General features: G+C 32.3%; 1 protein-coding gene across 1 annotated transcript; it reads right to left on the bottom strand.

Annotated features, from left to right (window-relative positions):
- Positions 1 to 1,313: 1,313 nt before the first annotated feature.
- LOC134690886 (uncharacterized) lies at positions 1,314 to 22,294 on the bottom strand. The gene is made up of 5 exons (XM_063551024.1): positions 22,119 to 22,294; positions 16,166 to 16,223; positions 13,122 to 13,262; positions 6,650 to 6,901; positions 1,314 to 3,488 (listed from the first exon to the last, which is right to left on the bottom strand). The coding sequence occupies exons 1-5, from the start codon at positions 22,182 to 22,184 to the stop codon at positions 3,445 to 3,447; spliced, it is 561 nt and encodes a 186-aa protein (XP_063407094.1). The 5' UTR covers positions 22,185 to 22,294; the 3' UTR covers positions 1,314 to 3,444.
- Positions 22,295 to 22,708: the final 414 nt, after the last annotated feature.

The raw sequence follows: 22,708 nt of genomic DNA, 5'->3' as shown, positions 1-22,708 counted from the left end.
TTAATGTCCAGCGGGAAATATTACATGCATATTCAGACGTTTAGAATATTTTTATATATAACAACTTGAAACATGTTTTGATCCGACAAGAATAACACACTAAGCCAGATTTTTATTTTGCTTTCTCATCAACCAGAATGTGTTCTAAATAATTTTGTTGTTTTCGGGTTACTTTGTTGTCTGTCCTTGTTGGAGGACGAAACTACGATCAACTGCACCTAAAGTGATATGAAAAGTTTAAAAGGGAAGAAGAAACTTACCATTAGTCGAAGGAAAAAGACACCATAGCTAATTTAAAAGAAAACTATAAATTGTAAAATCATGTGCTTCCAAAAGTCATATCAAGTTCATACTTAAAACTCATACGTAAACTTTATTTTTCTTTCTGTTTTTTTCTCTTTGTCATTTTTGTTTGCGTTAACTTACATTGAATGTTGAATATACAATTCAAGCAGAATAATGAAACAATAACTGGTAATCTTTATTACAAGTATTTGTATTTAAAAATGTGAAAGTGTGAAAAAAGTTATAAATATATACATTTTTTTTGTTATTAAATATTTAAATAAAACAATCATGCAATTAACAAGATTCTAATATCTCAAATACAGTATAACATTTTTATTTTGTATGTACATTTTCTAAAAGGTTGAAAAAACAATTTACAAATGACGTTCAAATATTTATTTTTGGTTACACAAATACACGTAACCGACAGTTTAAGGTGGTAGACTTAGGTTAAGGGAAATAACTCTTAAAATCATCAGTACGTTTGTGTCAGCCATTTTCATAAATACGTTCAAAGCTTCTAGGATACATAGATTATTTTCAATCTGTTTCAGATAATGCTTAAATACATTAATAAAACTTGACTATTACAAACGCATCACTGAATTAAAGAGTTATCTCCCTGGACCAAGGTCTACCCCCTTAAGCAGAGTGGATACGTAAAAATACTGTAGTCAAAATTCAAGAATAATTTTATACTAATTAAGCTTCGTCGAATCGTTGCTGATACCATGCTGTTTTTGTTAAGTATATTGAAAGTATGAGTCTAGGAGCTTATTAAAAAGTTGCAGCCTACATAAAATTGTCATATAAAATGTTAAAAACCCATTTCTCTATAATCTTAACTTTTCGGGTGATCTCCCTTATATATACCTTATTTGGAAAAAAGATAATTGAATCAAACAAATTTATACATTTCTCAAACGTCTCAATAGAACGAAAAGCACATTTTTCTTAAAATGATGATGAAAGGTTTTCAAATACATTGGATTTCTGTCTCAAAATTTGCATATGTCATTCATTGACCAATTTTCTGCTATTTTGCAATCCAAGCGATCGGAAGACATCTTATATTCGTGGAAGTTTCATTAATAGAACGTCTTGAATCAATGTGTCAACTTAAGTATTGATATTGGAAAATGCTAATTATAGAGGAATGTAATATGTGGGTTTTATGAGTGCTTGTTATTCATATTATCCCCTTTTATGATACAAATACTCAATGGAATGTCATTATATTTAGAAATAACCTTTAGTTCACCTTGAAGAAAATGTGATCTAATAAATGGTCTCTCAACTTTGATATGTTTTAAGGACACAACTTGTACTTTGCTTCTAATGTTTTTTCTTCTTTCTCAAAAACTTGATTGAGAATAACCTACGTGTAGTGGTAGAATCACAAAAAGATGACTGATCAATTCAATAACAGTCGTATAATATGTGTTTCAACACTGATCATTACACGAACAAACAAAAAAGTATAAAACAAATATTTTGATTCCGTTACTGGCCTATGTTTGCCTTTGTTTCGATGTTAAAAAATCGAGATTAAAAAAGTACGATATTTAACATTATGACTGTTTTACAAGTATTTCTACTTAGTCTTCTCGATAACATTGCATCCATCCTCTATATAATGTATTGCATTCAAATGAATCATTCATTACCACATAAAAACACAACTTGCAACATTAAAGTTGAATATGTACATGTATGGTTTCCTGTATTCACATTTGATTAATTTGAAATAATACGAAAGTGCATGGTTAACCAAGAAAAACGATACTCTTTTGATTAATTCATTTAAATGACAGAAAATTGTTGTTTGCCATTACATGTAAGAAGGTATGGTTATTTTATTATTCAGTTTGTCCCTTAATCTGAAATAAGCTGTATTGTACGAAATGATCATTAACAATTGACCGTTTAAAAATCTAAAGACCTATGGGTAGTTTTCACTGTTCGTGCCCCAAAGTGGAAAAAAAACCGTCATTTCTTAGTTGAATTTCAATTGTTTAGAACGATTTTAACCAATCACGACGCTTAATTTGGTGTACACTTTTTAAAATATTTCCCAGAATGCATTAGATTCCGAAACGGCGAATTATACAACCATAAAGATTAGTAGTAAATCAATTCTTTCTGAAAAAAAATTTTCAATATATAATTCCTAAACGTGTGGTCTGAAATGAAATAATTTCCAAAATTTTAATTAGAGGACCGTTTTGAAAAACAATACTCGTGATAGCATGCCTCCAAAGATTCGGAAATCTATGACTATTCGGTCGAGCTCAAATTTGGTTTTACAGTGCAATTTCAGACTCGTGTACTGTCTATTTCTCAGTTATGTTTTTGTTTTTTTGACAAAATCATACTGGAAAACAATATGTAACATTTGATACAGTAAATAAAACAAACCTCATAAATTATTTGATTGTTTGTTTGTTTGTTTGTGTGTTTGTTTTGTATCGATAGTTCTTATACTGTTATTGCACGTTTAAAAAATATATATCAAACTTCTCAGTTTTTGCTTTTTTGTTGTCTTAAATTTTTGAAGAAAAAAAACCCTAATAAACTTTAAGGAAAAAAACATACACACCACATATACAAGGGTTATACTTTTGTACGCAAGACGCTCGAAAAATTCCAAAACCTTCGTTATATGCCATGTTGAAACATTCACTTTGAAAATGCTGCACAACTTTACTATTATTAAATCGGGTAATCGTCAAGTTGTATATAGATACCTTTAATTAGTAGATTACCCTTAAAATATAAATAATCATTACCCGACATAATCAATTTTGTAATATTTTTGTTTACTTTTCAAAAAAAAAAATTAACGTAAATCAATACTATTAATTCAATACAATAAAATTGGCAAGTGTCAACTTGGAAAATGGCAATATGCAATTGTTCAAAATGTATTCAGTGCAGTTTGTGCAAATGTTTTAAAAGCACAAAAAATGGTCGATGTTTCTACGTCTAAACTTCCGGTCTACTGGTTCCACTACAAATATGTCTCCTCTACGTGTAAAGTCTTCTAATCTAAGCAACCAGTCCAAACTGTATTCGTTTTCCAACGGACATGAAATTGGTTGTCGATATGGACAATTTATATTGATCTTTGTAAACAATTTTGGTGCTCGTTTATGGTCAACCCTCGTCGGAACTATAATCCTGACACTTTTGGAAGAATTCTGAAACAAGCAATAGAATTTAATCATTTGCTAAGGTAAAATAAATGATACGTAAGCGGTTTATGTTCAATGCCTAAAAAGAGTCATTAATTCACCAACTCCAAAATATGAACTACGCCACATTATTTATGTATGTGCCTGTCCCAAGTCAGGAGCCTGTAATTCCGTGGTTGTCGTTTGTTTATTTGTTACATAAAAAAAAATTATTTGTTTTTCGTTCATTTTTTTTACATAAATAAGGCCGTTAGTTTTCTCGTTTGAATTGTTTTCCATTGTCTTATCGGGGCCTTTTATAGCTGACTATGCGGTATGGGCTTTGTTCTTTGTTGAAGGCCGTAAGGTAACATATAGTTGTCAATGTTTGTGTCATTTTGGTCTTTTGTGGATAGTTGTCTCATTGGCAATCATACCACATCTTCTTTTTTTTTATATAATATATGGAAACAAATGAGATACTTAAATATAATTATGTCTTTTCCGTTATATTAGGAATTCTTTTTCTATGTTATTTCTATGTTATAACTTACTTTAAGCGAATTTTCAACAATTGTAATTATAAGTCACTTGATTATGAAAAAGAAAATGTGGTATGATTTCACATGAGACAAATGTCCACAAGAGACCAAAATTAAACAGACATAAACATCTATTATAGGTCACCGTACGCCCTTCAACAATGAACAAAGCCCATACCGCATAGTTAGCTATAAAAGGCCCCGATATGACAATGTAAAACAATTCAAATGAGAAAACTAACGACCTTATTTATATATAAAACAAAATGAATGAAAACAAATATGCAGCACATAAACAAACAACAACCACTGAATTACAGGCTCTTGACTTGGGAAAGCCACATGCATAAATAATGTGGCGGGGTTAAACATGTTAGCGGGATCCCAATCCTCCCCCTAACCTGGGACAGTGGTATAACAGTACAACATTAGAACAAACTATAAAAATCAGTTGAGAAAGGCTTAACTCATCAGATGGATAAGTTCTATTTGAAATGCAATGGTCATATTTTCTCTGGCTCTATAAGGGGTCACATATATAAGTCCGATACGTGTTTGTATATTAGGTGTACTACACTAGTACGTCACATCCGGTTGCATACGAAAGTCAATGGTGGTATAACACCTTTAGCATCCATAATTTAAAAAAATAAATCGCGTTGTCCTCCATTTCCCCCCAATCATTTTCTATATTCTGTTAAACCCACCTTCACCCCACCTACACCCCCTATAAACTTAACCCTAATGACTAGATATTGAAAATAAAAATCACTTTGCCTATAAATAATATTGAACCAAATTGACAGCAAATTGATGTACTGGGGCTTAGGTCATGAGATTTTTTCCAAGAAAAAGAACAAATTAATCTATAGTATTGGGAAAGAGCGTGATTGCTCAAGATGGGTTATTATTTATTTGACAACTTAACATCCAATGTCTTAAGGTTATTCATATCTCATTTTTATATATTGGAATGTTAGAAGAGCAATGCGTTTAAGATTTTTCAATCAGTATTTTTTTCAGAACGATAAACATTGATGACAAACGGAATTAAACTTAATTAGTACAAACAATCTTAGACGCATAGCATAAATTTTGAGAATTGTTAGTTCGGCATAGCAAAAGATTCGCTGATCATTAGCACGACTAAATATAAAAATTACTGGATGCACTTCCGAGATTGACTTCTGAGAAAAGAGTAAACAACAGATATTTTCTAGTTCGGTATAGCAAAGGATTCGAGGGTCATTAGTTCGGTATAGCAAAGGATTCGAGGGTCATTAGTTCGGTAAAGCAAAGGATTCAAGGGTCATTAGTTCGGTATAGCAAAAGATTCGAGGGTCATTAGTTCGGTATAGCAAAGGATTCGAGGGTCATTAGTTCGGTATAGCAAAGGATTCGAGGGTCATTAGTTCGGTATAACAAAGGATTCGAGGGTCATTAGTTCGGTATAGCATAGTATTTGAGTGTCATTATATCGGCATAGCAAATGATTCGAGCATCATTAGTTTCGTATAGCAATACATTGTGGATCATTAGTTAGATTAAGAAATTAAGAAAAATACAAAGTTACTTGGTGCACTTTTGATATTGACTTTAGAAAGAAGCAAACAGCCGTGCTCATTCCCTTAATCACAAGACGTAAATATTTAATGGGTTAATCTTTTAACTGTTCTATAGATAATTACAATGTGTTGCTAGCATCCTTAATTCCATCATCCAGGCTTTGATTTATTTCGGGAAAGCAGCTGCTTTTGATATTGTAATTGTAATTGTTTCTTAGTCTCTGAAAAGACCCGGCGAATGATTGTCAATAATTGAAGTATCCCGTCAAATAATCTTCAATAATTGAAGGATCAATAGAAATTGAAAGAAGGTGAAGACCTTGGTTTTTCTCCGAGCAAAACAAAACGTGCGTTATATTGTCTTCTATTAGAACCAATAATTCTACTTTCAAATTATAGATTTGACACACACGATATTAAGTACATGAAATACTTGTAACTCAACTGGTACACAGTTTGCTATTAATACGAACGTGTCTTACTATTTTAAATCGACATATGTACATGAAGTCTTCAACGATACATAGTTTATATACAGTACTAGTAGTCTATACATTTATGTTCAAACCGGGATTTCGAAAGCATATAAGCGATTAACTAGTTGACTTTGATGTTGGCAAAAATGTTTTCCGTTACAGGGACCTTGCATTCTGCTAACTATGTAAACAGTACGATGCTTTGGATGTATAGTTGTCTGGTTTTGGTTGATAGTTGTCTTATTACTAATCGTAACATGATATCTTCGGGTTTTTTTATTATTATATAGTGCCGAGTTTATTCATTTTCTCAAGTGCTCAAGCATGCCGTTAGTTTTCTCGTTTGAATTGTTTTACAATGTCTTATCGGGGCCTTTTATAGCTGACTGTGCGGTATGGGCTTTGCTCATTGTTGAAGGCTGTGTGGTGACCTATAGTTGGTAATGTCTGTGTCATTTTGGTATTTTGTGGATAGTTGTCTCATTGGCATTCATACCACATCTTCTTTTTTTATATTTAAAAAAATAATTTCTGTACTTCTTACATATGATCGAGGCTATATTGAGAAGATTGTATTGAAATAAAACAGAATACTAAGTATTTACCTGCGTAGTTTATGAACTCTCCATCTTTTGTTTTAGCAAAGTGCAATATTTCCTCAACTTCCTCGTCAGACATTTTATCTCCTAAAGTCGTCATGCAACGCCGGAAGTCGCGAATCGATATCTTCCCAGAGCCGTCTTTATCAAGGACCTTAAACGCTTCAATGATGTCGCATTCTTCTTCTGATTTTGTATAAATCCCACCACGTTTCCGGACAAACTTTTCCACTTCCGCAAATGTCAGACGACCACTTGCTGAAACGATACAACGTTACAATGAATTTGAACTACAGGAGCTCATGCTTAGATTTTGTTCCAATTGATGTAGATTGGCCAGAATTAGACTAAGCACGACATATATTCTCATTTGTATGTATTTATATAGAATATTATTATTTTTTAACATATTTGTATCTACAAAATAGAGTTTCTCGGTATGGCTTCGTATTACTTGTTTATGTATACGCATATATTGTCCTAGATAAATGTTGATGACAACCAGCACATACATCATGAATAATACTTATTGAAAAAATACATTTTAACAAAGGCAATTCAAGGTCGAAATAAAAAAAATGTACTCTGGAATTCGTTTTATAAAAAGTTTAGTTTTAAAGATAGATTTGAATTGACTCCTTTTGGCATTTTATAACTTCTAAATATGATGCCCTACTTCAAATAACAAATACAAAAACCTGGTCGAAATGAACTAAATCGCGTGTTAAAATACCATTGAAAGTTTATAATCTGATCAAAGGTATCAACAATTGCACAATATTCATGATAACTCGCTTTAAATGTAAGATGACACGAGTATTTAATGATTGTAATTGATTAAGGATAATCAAAAGTCATTATTTTTCAAGTGGAGTCGAGATCCTTTGACGGATGTTGGCTTATACATGTTTTTTGTTAGGGTTTATGGGTAACTTCTTACATGTATATGCATACTAGGCATTACTAGCATCAATGTTTATTCACAAATATTGTAAAACATTACGGAGAATAGAACATAATTTCAGATAACTTTGACACACGAAGATCGTAGATAAATACATGTATACTGTCCGTGCTGATGATTAATCAAGTAAGGAACATTTAAATGTTTATTTAAGCGCATTGCATTCTTCAAAATAAAAAGGGGGGGGGGGGGGGGGGTAAAAAAGAATTGCATTCTCTCTACTTCATGTACATGCATGAATGATAATTACAGTTTGTAAAAAAAACAACCCACACATTTGTAAAGTTTCAAAAGGCTGTTGAGTTGAAAAAAAAGATAGTTTCAAAGTATACGTCTTTTAAAAACTGAAAACTAATAAGGGAGCAAAACACATTTTCAACGTTGTTTTTTTAGCGAAAAAAAAATTGATAAAATATCCAACTCCTAGTTGTATGTACTTGAATTTGTAATCAAAATTTAAATTTTGCTAATTTCAGTTAACTTTTGGACCGAAGATATATGTCATTTGCTATTCTAGATATGACAGAATACCTCCATTCTATATACTGTAAACCAACTTATTTTTACGAGCGATTTATTTTCGCGACTTTCGCGAATAGAGTAATAACGCGAATATAAATCATCGCAAACATGTAAAACTTTGATCTCTCCTTTTTACACTTTATCCAGTTAATCAGAAAATCGCGAAAATTAAATAGCCGCAAAATGGTCAAGAAAGGGTAAAACGCGTAATAAAGTATCCTCGAAAATAAGTTATGTCACAGTATTGTAAGCACACGTCAAGAGCCTCAAGCAGAATGTAACAAGTGCATCAATACTTAAAGTATATAGTTGCATGCTCGTTGCAATTATTTGTTCTAAAACTTTTAGTAAAAGGCTTATTCAATCTGCTGCTGGAAGTTAAATGACCTAGCTACAGTTATCGTCAACATCATATAAATAAAAGTTCCACTTGAACTAGCTTAGGTAAACATTAGAAACTGCATTGTTTTTAAACGCAAAATCAATAAACTGCATTTTGTAAACCTCGAATCAATAATCCGGTTATGTGTAAAGATATATTGTTTCAACAAGGTATATATGCTTTGTTGGATAGTTTTCTATGAAAATATCGCCAAAACATTGACATTAGGTGATTAAAATAGCCAACTTTTAAAAAGTACAGCCAACTTGACCCCATAGACTCATACATGTATGAAGATAAGAAAATATTGTGACAGACAATGCACTTTACTGAGATATTGCAATTTATTTAACATTGACATGATTATATAGTTAAACTCCATTGATTGCCGATGAGTTTTTCATAAAGACGTGCTTACTTTACTTTAACATATATTAAGTTAATTAAAACATCAATAGAGATATCAGATTCCAATTTACATATTCTAAGCGTAATATCTAATTATAAACAAGTGCGTGCTGTACTTTTAGCTACTGGTTCCCGCGGTAATACTGCTCTAGGTCCTAGTGTCCTTAATTAGTATTGACAATGTTCTTTACTTTGTCGTGCCTAAATAGACTATCTGTAAACTAATAAGGAAGTTAGTAAATCTTTTTAAAAGTATTCAAACTAATAACGTTGATCTTAAATTGGATAATGAATTTCCAAAGGTATACTTAGTTTAAACATGTTCATTTATAGTGGATTGGGAAACAAGTTTTGCAACTTAATATATTAATCCCTCTCCACTTTGCGGACGCGAGTGCTGCCTTGTAGTGGCATTAGCCTACTTTTTTTTCGAAATCTACAAGGGTGTCTTTAACGTGCAAGAATAATGGGTCTCTCTTAACGCGGGTCAGTCATTTATCGTCCCCTTCCGACGGACAGGTCCGTCAAAAAAAAATCATTGTTTCCTCAAGACCATACTCGCAAATGGTGTCAAGAGAGAGCCGAAAATTTTTCAAAGGTAATTTTATACGAAGTGTAGTGGAATATTATATGTTTCCGAATTAAAGGTTCTTAACTAAGAATATGAAACAGTAACTTTTGATACATGTGGTTTGATTTGATACATAACACTGAAACTAAAATTAATATTTGACTCGTTTAATTTTCTTAAAATTTAGACTGAGTATTTACCTTGACCCTTTGACAAATATATAAAAAAAAATAAAAAATTTGAACCAACCGTTTTATCAGAAAAACCACACTGGCTATAAAGCAGTTTGACAAACACTTATTTTGGTCATTGAGAAGCTTATTATTCCCTTAGGAACACAACGTCATTAAAACGTTCTGTTGATTTTACAGAGTTATCTCCCTGTAGTGATACCACCTTAATTTGATATAAAAGAGAAGTGAAAGATACTTAAGGGACATCTTAACCCATACGTCGAAAACAAACTTTCAACATCATGGATAAATATAATTTAAAAAATAAAAAAATAAAACAAACAGACAAACAAACAAACAAACAAACAGAAAAGCAACTGTACACAAAACACAACATTGAACACCGACTGAGCAACACGGATCCCCCTTCCCTAAAAAAAAAATCAGCTCAAAGACAAAAAAATCCAAATGATTAATATATTATTTCTTCATAGACAGAACAATAATGACAGTCATCCCTTAAACATGTTAAAGGTTATGGAATTATTTTGACATTTTTATTGAAATTTACTTGGATGACAGTGGTGATTGTTAAAGCGATAGAATGCAAAATTTCTATTTCATCAAATTTAGAAATTTCGTTAAGTTTTCAAGTACTTTCGGGCGTTTTAGTGTACATTATGTACCGTTATGGAATAACCGTTTCACAAATGATATCGGATATGTTCCTTACGTCGTAACTACAATCCCCTTCCCTTTCATGAATTTGACCTACCGAATTAGACTATTTACCGGATTTGTAATCACATAAACAACACGACGGGTGCCGCATGTGGAGCAGGATCTGCTTACCCTTCCGGAGCACCTGAGATCACCCCTAGTTTTTGGTGGGGTTCGTGTTGTTTATTCTTTAGTTTTCTATGTTGTGTCATGTGTACTATTGTTTTTCTGTTTGTCTTTTTTCATTTTTAGCCATGGCGTTGTCAGTTTGTTTTAGATTTACGAGTTTGACTGTCCCTTTGGTATCTTTCGTCCCTCTTTTATTTCATCTCAAGCTTACGTGAACTCTCACAAATAAAGTATTGGTACATTCAGCATATCAACAGCGTTTCTATAATGCGTATGATACGTAATTGTTCTACAGTTTTCAATACATGTTTCTGACATGTTTCTGTGATTTTAGGGCATTACGATGTAGATGACAAAACATTGTAATTATCTATCAAAAATAAACACAACTAAACTATTATATTAAACTCGGGGCAACTCAGAGCTTATCATACGTCATATACACTAGTCTGTTATTAAAAGCTCGGCTTTATATATCTTTTCTGGGTCATTGTCCTAAACAGACGCAGGACACAATCGACAGTTTGATTTATCAAAATTAGGGTACACTGTCAATTCGAGAGTGCTATAGAAAGCCAATTAAGTAATATTATAACGGTCCTCCTTTTGTATGGTGCTGATCATTTTAGAATTATAACTAATGAAAGAATTCAAAGGTCAAAAAGCATCCCTCGAGTTACTGTGAAGCACATCAATTCACGAAACGCTAATGAATAAATGAATTTTTAGTTCTGTTGGTCACAGTTTGAATATTTTTTTAACAAACTAAATCATTAGATTAGATTTTATTTCTATGAAATTGATTTAAAAAAAAATATAGAACAGATAAAGAAGGAACTTGAAATTGTCGTCGTTTTTTTAATGCTTTCCAAACGTTTTGACAACACGAATTGTGACTCGGTGTTGTTTAACGTCCGAAAAGTGAACCTACATGATTCGAGTTTAATTTCCTGGATCGTCACGATACTTCTTTGTGACATTCATAAGTTAGTTTAAATTATATATTGAATCAATTAACGTCAATTATTTAGTAAACGTTAATGATATACAAGTAAACGTTAATGAACTGATTAACGTAGGTGAATAAGATATGTTAATTCTTAAATCCATTTTAAACCGGAGTAAATCATGAAAAAAACGTTTGAAGACGTCAGGTCACATGACAAAATCATGTCTATAAGAAGACGCGTTACATCCAAAATTTTAACACAAGTGAATAATTATCGTCAATCAATAAGTTATCGTCAATGCAGAAGTTAACGTCAATGAAAAAGTTATCGTCCATGAATAAGTTAACGTCAATGAATAAGTTATCGTCAATGAATAAGTTAACGTCAATGAATAAGTTATCGTCAATGAATTAGGTAAGTTAACGTCAATGAATAATTTATCTTTAATAAATTAGTTAACGTCAATGAATTAGTTAACGTTGATGAATAAGTAAGTGTGAATGAATTAGTTAACATCAATGAATAAGACTTAGTTATCGTTAAGTTCAATAAATAAATCAACGTCAATAGATTAGTTAAAGTTTAATAAATAAGTTAACGTCACTAAATTAGTAAATGTCAATGAATTATTAACCTAAGGTATCCGCGAACCGATTTCGTACAACAGTCCGGGGGACACTAATAAGAAAAATATGCCTTCCTGACTATTTCAATTCTCAACTGTTAAATTGTGTTTGTGATATTAAGTACATGTGATTGGTTAACGTTTATGAATCAATTTGCGTCAGGAGCAATAACTTTTCATTTGCAGACTTTTGCAGGTTATTTCTATTGTGTCTTTATTTATATTTACCTGCGACGTCTAACTCTTGTCTCGCTTCTTCTAGATCTCTTTATTTATATTTAACTGCGACGTCTAACTCTTGTCTCGCTTCTTCCAGATCTCTTTATCTATATTTACCTGCGACGTCTAACTCTTGTCTCGGTTCTTCTAGATCTATTTATTTATATTTACCTGCGACGTCTAACTCTTGTCTCGCTTCTTCCAGATCTCTTTATTTGTATTTACCTGCGACGTCTAACTCTTGTCTCGCTTCTTCCAGATCTCTTTATTTGTATTTACCTGCGACGTCTAACTCTTGTCTCGCTTCTTCCAGATCTCTTTATCTATATTTACCTGCGACGTCTAACTTGTCTCGCTTCCTCCAGATCTCTTTATCTATATTTACCTGCGACGTCTAACTCTTGTCTCGCTTCTTCTAGATCTCTTTATTTATATTTACCTGCGACGTCTAACTCTTGTCTCGCTTCTTCTAGATCTCTTTATTTATATTTAACTGCGACGTCTAACTCTTGTCTCGCTTCTTCCAGATCTCTTTATCTATATTTACCTGCGACGTCTAACTCTTGTCTCGGTTCTTCTAGATCTATTTATTTATATTTACCTGCGACGTCTAACTCTTGTCTCGCTTCTTCCAGATCTCTTTATTTGTATTTACCTGCGACGTCTAACTCTTGTCTCGCTTCTTCCAGATCTCTTTATCTATATTTACCTGCGACGTCTAACTTGTCTCGCTTCCTCCAGATCTCTTTATCTATATTTACCTGCGACGTCTAACTCTTGTCTCGCTTCTTCTAGATCTCTTTATTTATATTTACCTGCGACGTCTAACTCTTGTCTCGCTTCTTCCAAATCTCTTTCCGACGGATTCCATCCAAGACAGCGTAGAAACGAACCAAGGTCTCGTGCTGACATCTTTCCTTTTCGTGAAACGAACATTCCAAAAGCCTCTTTCAGATCTAACAAATATATTATACATGTTGCAGTCTAATGCAGTTATAAAAATTTATACACGGACATAACAAGATATCCAGGGCATTTTAAATTTGGTTTATGAGAAAAATGTGATAAGAAGTAGAACCTTATCCCTAAGTTTGACGTCCTCATTCGCAGCTTGTTTTCAAAGAGGCCACTTATAAAAAACTTCAGAAAATATATTTGCGAGTAAAATGTCAAGTAAAACATTATAAACTCGAACCACGTGTACCTGACGTCATTATAGTGTATTTTACAAAAAGTGTGCACATTATAAATGTGTGTAAAGTTATTACTTCTGCACATAGTCTAAATGATTTTAATATAATATCTATATTTATAAACCAGGGCAGGAATCAGGTTGTCAGATTTTTGAAAATAACACATTCTGGAAGTTCCTGTTACTATCCAATTTTTAATGAATTAATAAAATTGTAAAAGGATAATCGTACTATCTAGCAATGCATGCGGTACGTATAACTAGAAACAGAATTTAAAATCTAGTTAAGAAAATCTTCATCATTGGGTTTTGGTAAGTGTACCGATATTATCGACATATAAAATATACATAAATCACACAATTTACAAATTTACTTATTCTATACTCCTTAGGGTTTAAACTTGTATGTCTATGAGTTCGAAATTGCTCCAAGAATAGACACTCATTTATCACTTTCTGTGATGAAACGTCTAATTTCTGGGAGTAAAACAGACGTAAATAAAGCGGATGAAACTCCATAATTTGATTTTCTATTGTAGCAAATGTACATATAATTTGTCTAGAGAATTGTTATGTTAGATTAACTATTGAAACTATTCATTTATACCTATTGAAAAAACATCCTTTGAGATTTGTAATGCTATTGTAAAGATTTATATTCTATAATGTAATAAAGAGATTTTAAGTCACGTCTTTCGTGCTATGAATAAGTAATATTAAAACTGACTACAAAATTACAAATACTATTAGGTTATTGCAAGTAAGAAATTTAAGGAGTGATGTGATAGTCACGAAAAACGTCCTGTTGTCACGACGTCCGTTAGCCGTGAATTATTTCATATTCTTTATATTTTAGCAGAAAATCATTCTCTATTTATTTTTTGTTCTTTTTTTCTCTTTTTTTATTCTTTTGTTCTTTTGTTGTCTAATTTATTTTTTATATCCATAATCCATTATCTTCATTCTTTATATTTTTTGCCCATCATTCTCTATTCTATAATCCCACATGTACACCCTCATTCCCTGTGCGTTATTGCTTATTGTGTAGTTTTGTAGCCAGTAGTCCTATGCGTTAAACAAAAAAAACCTTACGACTAAGATTGATCGTTAGAATACTGAATTGTCCATGACTTACGATCAATCTCAGTCGTAATTTATGTGTGAAACCGACTCCAGGAGAACAATTTTTATCAGCAATAGCAGTCAGATCTCTTAATAAATCAGGAGAACAATTTTTATCAGCAATAGCAGTCAGATCTCTTAATAAATCAGGAGAACAATTTTTATCAGCAATAGCAGTCAGATCTCCTTATAATTTAGGAGAACAATTTTTATCAGCAATAGCAGTCAGATCTCTTAATAAATCAGGAGAACAATTTTTATCAGCAATAGCAGTCAGGCCTTGAAGGCATAAAACTTTGCTTAGTGCTCGGAGCACAAAAATCAAGCTCGAAACATGAAATCCAGCAATTTGATTGGTTGATTTTCGAGTCTGAGTACAAAAATCATGCTCGAAAGTTTTATGACCATGGGGCCTGATCTCTTTATAAATCAGGAGAACAATTCTTACCAGCAATAGCAGTCAGATCTCTTAATAAATCAGGAGAACAATTCTTACCAGCAATAGCAGTCAGATCTCTTAATAAATCAGGAGAACAATTTTTATCAGCAATAGCAGTCAGATCTCTTTATAAATCAGGAGAACAATTTTTATCAGCAATAGCAGTCAGATCTCGTTATAAATCAGGAGAACAATTTTTATCAGCAATATCAGTCAGATCTCTTAATAAATCAGGAGAACAATTTTTATCAGCAATAGCAGTCAGATCTCTTAATAAATCAGGAGAACAATTTTTATCATCAATAGCAGTCAGCTCTCTTTATAAATCAGGAGAACAATTTTTATCAGCAATAGCAGTCAGATCTCTTAATAAATCAGGAGAACAATTTTTATCAGCAATAGCAGTCAGATCTCTTAATAAATGAGGAGAACAATTTTTATCAGCAATAGCAGTCAGATCTCTTTATAAATCAGGAGAACAATTTTTATCAGCAATAGCAGTCAGATCTCTTTATAAATCAGGAGAACAATTTTTATCAGCAATAGCTCTCAGATCTCTAATAAATCATCAGCAATAAAAGCTACTATCATCATAAGAGAGCGTTTGATTTCTTATATAGAAAAAAATAAACGTCTGATTCGTGCACTAAAATATTGACGTTTGATGTCTGTATTGAAACTGTGCGGTAAACAAAACAAGACATACAATTCTAAAAACTGTGCAGCAAGAACTCACCAACAGGGGTCATCTCAAGTGTTCCGGAAGCATTAACTAGTTCTGCTCTACACGTGACACCCGTCATGATACTCATATAACATACATTGATAATCTCTTTTAAGTTACAATGCATCGTTTGTGGTTTACCTTATAAAAATAAGTTAAATTGAATGCTAGTTGTTCAGGGGCGGATGCAGCCATTTAAAAACGGGAGAGGGGGTCCAAACCCAGGACAAAGGGGGTTCCAACTATGTGTCCCCATTCAAATGCATTGATTGGCCAAAAAAGGGGGTTCCAACCGCCGGAACCCCCCCCCCCCCCCCCCCCCCATGGAATCCGCCAATGTTTTTAGTTAACACTTGATGTGATTATTTTGTGATAGACTAACCTTGTTTCTGGTCTTCGTTCAGTTCTTCTATGTCATCAAGGCTCAGAGATCGTTTTGACTGCAAATAAAGAAAAATATCTATTATTTGCTATATGCTATATTTCTTTTTTTACTCATGATATTTGTACTTTGCAAAAATGCAATGTCATAAATGACACGACGAGAAATACTGCATCACGAGCTGCATACATGTGAAGGAAGTTTGGAGTGTCATCAGAAGCAAAGTTGTCGTGTGATAATTCAAGGCGACAATAGTTATTGTTCTTAAAGCTTTAGTTTTCTCGTTTGAATTGTTTTACATTGTCATATCGGGGCCTTTTATAGCTGACTATGCAGTATGGGCTTTGCTCATTGTTGAAGGCCGTACGGTGACCTATAGTTGTTAATGTGTTTGTCATGTTGGTCTCTTGTGGGCAGTTGTTTCATTGGCAATCATACCACATCTTCTTTTTTATATTATAAATTAAGTTAAACAATAGATTATTGTTAACAATCTCAAGTAATAAAATTGAGAATGGAAATGGGGAATGTGTCAAAGAGACAACAACCCGACCAAAATAAAAAAAAAACACAACAGCAGAAGGTCACCAACAGGTCTTCAATGTAGCAAGAAATTCCCGCACCCGGAGGCGTCCTTCAGCTGGCCCCTAAACAAATATATACTAGTTCAGCGATAATGAACGCCATACTAATTTCCAAATTGTACACAAGAAACTAAAATTTAAATAATACAAGACTAACAAAGGCCAGAGGCTCCTGACTTGGGACAGGCGCAAAAATACATTTGTATGATATAAACTACTTTTTTACCTCGGCACTTTCAACTGAGGAGTGAGTGATTGAGTGAGTAACTACCGATGTAAATAATAATCGATTAATTCGTTTACTCTTTCGCGAATTATGTATAATTAAGTCCTGGAACAGAACTTCTGAGTGCATGTATATCCTTCCAAACCTTTAGAAATTACTTTTTAATTTACTTGTCCCATGAATGAACAGACGAAAACGTTAACAGTAAATATTGTTGCTGCGACTTAGGATGAATACTCAGTTAAGTTGTTCATTATCATTCAAATTGTGAAAGACGTGTAGATAAATAGTTTCTCCATTAAATGTTTATTTAAAGACTTTGTCCCCAGAAAGAAATTACAGTGTTAACGACAGTCTCCCAATTACGACAATCCATTCGGGATTACGGCATTGATTAAAGTCGTAATATCCTTTGACAACTGATGGACAAGTTACAGAATGAAAATTGTAGAGTAATCACATAGACATTTTACACCTGGTCTCAGGCTATTTAAAGTGACAATTTACAACTTTAGAAGCAAATTAACTTAAGCTGACGTCATTACAGCACATTGGAAATAATTTGTTTTCAGTTTTCATATTGTATTATGTCAGTCTCAGTCTAAGAATGGACCAATTAAGGCGATACATTTCTTTTATTATTCATAATATATGATGGTCTCAGAGTATAGAATTTATGTCTGAATGGAAAGAAATGGATACAAATTATGTTAAGCTCGCGAAATATATATTTTTGCGATCACCATGCAGTAAACAAAAAATATAAGAAAAAAAAGCGACAATTAACCGAATACCTTAGGTTGACTTTCAATATCAAATTACTGTTACATGTAATAAGTTCAATTTTAAAGTTACCCCATAGATGAGTTATACCTTCGGAGCATCAATAACACTGCAATGCACTGTATTAAAAAATATCAATAAATGTCTCGTGTAAATTTTCACAGGTCGAATTTTGTTAAAAAAAATAATGTATATTTTTGCACCTGTCCAAAGTAAGGAATTTCTGGCTTTTGTTTATAGTCTTGTATGTTTTTTTAACATTTTATTTCATTTATATGTTCTGGAGTTTAGTATGTTCATTTTCACTGATGTAGTACACATTTTATTTCAGGAGCAAGCTGAGGCCCAACTCCTGGTGCTGGATATTTTCTCGGCGATGAAGACCCGTCGGTGGCCTTCGGCTGTTATCTGCTCTTGGGTCGGGTTGTTGTCTCTTTAACTTATTCCCAATATTTATTCTCAATTTTACGTGAAACCAAATAGTTGACAATGTCAACAATCTGTGTTATTTAATACACATTGCACTTTTAAACTTGATAGTATTTCTTTTCAAAAGATAATAACATCGTTATCCAACAATCTCTGTGTTTTCAAAAACTAAATTCAAGCCGTGACTTTGCATTTTCAAAAAACATTAGACAAGTAGAACTAAATGACGGATTTGATGACGCGGGAAATTTAATTATTTACACTGTTCTAAGCTGATCAATGATTTTCAAGGATGAAGCTTGTATTTCTTTTTTGTTCCAGCTCAATGCAGACGGAACCAATTCTATTCAGTGTTATTCGTGATACATCCTCTCTATTAAAGATCTTTTGGCATAACATTTTGATTAAATCTATATATTGAGTTTGTAAATAATTATATACAGTGACAATTCTTATATTCTATCATTTTCAATTACAAAAAAATGTGTAATATAAATAATCTTTACTATACGGTAAAATACAATCCAATACTGTGTGTTGTTTTTGTAAAAAGTAGTTATTATTGGTTGATATTACAGAATGTGTCCTTTTCAAATAAACCACGAAAACTGAACAGAAGGCCGCACGGTGACCTATAGCAGTTAATGTCTGTGTCATATTGGTCTTTTGTGGATAATTGTCTCATTGGAAATCATACCACATCTTCTTTTTTTATATTGACGTTTAACAAAGAGATGCCTGATCTCATACTTTTGTAAAGGAGAAAACAAACCATTCTGGAATTCTCATGCATATGTGTGGCTAGGTTACTTTTTGTCTACCGTCTCATGATTCTTTTTGTTTTGTGTGCCTCTTCCTACATATTAATTTACTCTTAGCACAGTTGTTGGTTTCGATTTGTCCTGTTTTATGTCACAACCCGCAGAAAAAGTAAAATAAAAAATACCAAACTTTGAGTGTGCCGGTCGGTATTTAAGGGAAAAAAGTCTAGCAATTCAATTCAATATTTTATTAAAGTCTCATCTCTCAACAAGTAGCATGTAATTATCATATATGATGGTCATTAGGGAACCTACACACCCCACATGAATGCGCCTCTTGTTTTGGATTTATTGTTGAGTAATTATCAATGGATTCGACGGATTATTATTATTTAAAACATCTTCCTAATAGAAAAAGCAACTTGCATACAACTCTCCATCCAAGTCACAATGTGTAAAAGTGAAATAGGTGCATTTTATTGTCAGTTTGATTTTTAGACATGAATGTTGTTTATATTGATGCTAAGTCACAAGTGCAAGAGGTAGAATTTTAAACCATATTTTATCGATATCATTATGTGTCGTTGTAAACGTCTTCTTTTTATAACATTTGCAAATATCATACATTATACCAGCAGACCCAATCTATATAAAGACTCTTGTTTTTACACTTTTCCCAGAAGCACCAAGTCCTTTTCTAAGAACGAAATGTGATTCTTTGAAAGTATATTTAAATAGTAAACAAGAATGTGTCCCCAGTACACGGATGCCCAATGCGCACTATCATTTTCTATGTTCAGTGGACCGTGAAAATGGGGTAAAATCTCTAATTTGGCATCAAATTAAAAAGATCGTGTCCTAGGAAACATGTGTACTAATTTTCAAGTTGATTGGACTTCAACTTCATCAAAATCTACCTCGACCAAAAACTTAAACCCGAAGCGGGACGAACAGAAGGACAGACCCGAAAACATAATGCCCATAAATGGGACATAAAAAAGGAGAAATGTATTCTGCTAGTATATCTCAGCGTTTTGTGATGAATAAATGTTGTTTTTTTTAATTTTGATAACTAGTATGGTAATGTATGTAAACTAACTAATTCCTTTGCGTATTGATAAACGAAAGTAACCTATACTTATTTTCTTAACATACAAATTTAAAATCATCTATACAGCTTGTTATCAGATTTCAGTGATAGTGTTTGCTTTTTTCAAAACTACCTCTACCCTTTTTTATTGGGAAAATATGCGTCATTTTCATTAAATTGGGAAATTTAAAATCAACCACTAATTTGAGTGAAATTTCCTGAGTCAACTGCGTTGAAATAAGACCCATTTTTGTCAGTGATTATACATAAATAGACCGTGTGAAATCTGCACATATAGTCATTTTAGACATGAAAAATGTTTTTATGCGTGTATTTCAGTTTGTATTCATGCACAATTACTACTGAGATTGCACTGTTCGGGAAAAAAGTTGTCTTTTTGGGAATAAATTTAAGCCATTTTTTTTTCTAATTGGGATTTCTCTCCCGGGGGAAAAGCCTTTATTCCCCACTAATTTTGTTAATATGAATTAAAGAACTGTGTTTTTTTGGTCCAGAGCAAATAAAAACTACAAGCATTCTATCTCAACACTCCTTGTTAGAATATCCATATAGTTTCAGAAATAATTAATAACCATAATTGATTTTCAAATCGTAACTTTTACAATAATCGTGTACTACATTTTTTCCTCAATGAATAATTAATGCGTAGAAGAATTAGGTCACGCATTTCCTTTTCATCAATGAATATGCAATTTTATACTTAAAAGGCCAATTATCAACGATTAAAGAAAAACAAACGATTACAAACAAACTTGAAAATATAATTCTGTCCAAGTTGTTCAAATTGCCATTCTTGTTAATTGGAATACTAGTAAAAATTGTGTCGATAATGTCCATCGTTTAAACGGACTTTTCTTAATTCACTGTTCTTTGAACCGCATTTTGATAATATAAGAAAAATATATCATTCTTTAGATTAATTATTTATTTAAGCTTAAGAAACAACACAAAACTAAGGGTCCATTATCGGGTACGAATCACTATAATCAGTTCTTTGCTGGTCTTTTGTCATTATTGGCGCCATGGTAACTAGATTTGTATCGAAAGTAGAGTTAAAGGTGTAATACCACCATTAATTTTCCCCTATTATATATATAGTCATTGTTAAATTTGCACTTTCCAAAAAAATGTGCAGAATTTATCTTTGTTTCAAATAAAGAAAATTAATACTTGGCATGAGTAAAGTTTTATCCTGTCCAGTTCTATAGAAAAAGTTTTACATAACATTTATTTGCATATAAGAAAATAACCATCAATGGAAGTTAACCAATCAAATTTCTCCCCTTATTCTATCTGTGTACAAGGTTTAGTAACCATGTAACCTCAAGATTACAAAATTTTCTATAGAAATCACAAATAAAAAATAATGGTGTTTTGAAATACCCAAGACATATGTTTATGACACAGAAATAGTTTTACTGCAGTGAAATGTAGGATTAATTACCTACAACAGTCAAATTCAAGTGAATATTTTTTTTAGACCTACTTTCGTGCAACCGGATGTGACGTACCATGATTTGGTGGTATTACACCTAAAAGCACCCGATGTCTTGCACACATGCACTCTTATATAAATAACCAAAGTGGGAAGCATGTAAATATGAAATCCCAAAATCAAGAACTTGTAAAGAAGTTGGATTTACAATTTCTGTCAGTTTGTTTGGTATAAAACCAAAATACATAAAATGTAATTAAATGTATACGAAGTTTAAAATTTGATGAGAATGTACATATCTTAGGGAGCTACCATTTGAATGTAAGGGGAGGGCAAGGATGAAATTTGAAATAAATCTAGGCAAAACAGGAGTTTTAAGTAAAAACAAGCCAGGATTTTAGTTTATGTAAAAAAAAGTCAGGATAAAATAAAAGAAACAAGCAGGACAAAAAAAAAGGAAGAACAGAGATTACAGTTAAAAAAACAAATAACAAATTTTTCATTCTAGCCCCTTAAAATCAAATGGTAGCTCCTAAATCATAACTTTCATCTTCACACTTTACACGTGGAGCACGTGACAGAGCAGAATTTACAATAAAGAACGAGACAACTATAACACGTTACCTTGACAACTTGATGTTGCACACTGCATGGAGCTGATGCACGTCTAGGTAATCGCATGTGCTTCATCTTTAAATGGACGGCTTTCCAAAATACACCAGGCTTTATGTGTGTATCTATTTTTATTGTTTCTTTAGTCACATGGAACGAGCTTGAAATCTTCTCACAAAATATCAACAGAAAAGGAAAAGAAGTATGTTATTATATTGATTGTGCAAAATACTGCACGTTTTGAAAGCAGCTATAAATGTCGTTTGTCAGTTCGATGCCTTTGAAAGCTCTCTCTTTTTTCTAAGTAAACACTAAAAACAATAATACGTTAACCTTGTACTTTTCCTGGTCTACAGATGGTTTCCTTTTCCTCTATTGATAAAACATAAGTATCGTTTGATCAGCAAATATTAAATGCAATTTCACTTTTTACCAACAGATGGTACAATGTGTTTCATTGTATGTAATTTTTAACGAGGATAGCAATAGTCCTCCTTCATTATGTCTTGGTGAAGTATGTGTCCGAAGTTTGAACTTGTGAAATATTAGATAATCGAAAGTATGTGACGGGATAATAATATATCTGTACTTGAACTATTAAT

This window comes from Mytilus trossulus, chromosome 11 (assembly GCF_036588685.1).
Source record: "Mytilus trossulus isolate FHL-02 chromosome 11, PNRI_Mtr1.1.1.hap1, whole genome shotgun sequence".
NCBI classification, from domain to species: domain Eukaryota; kingdom Metazoa; phylum Mollusca; class Bivalvia; order Mytilida; family Mytilidae; genus Mytilus; species Mytilus trossulus.
Note: the sequence above shows the minus strand (reverse complement) of the source record. Positions and strands in the feature narration are given on the sequence as shown.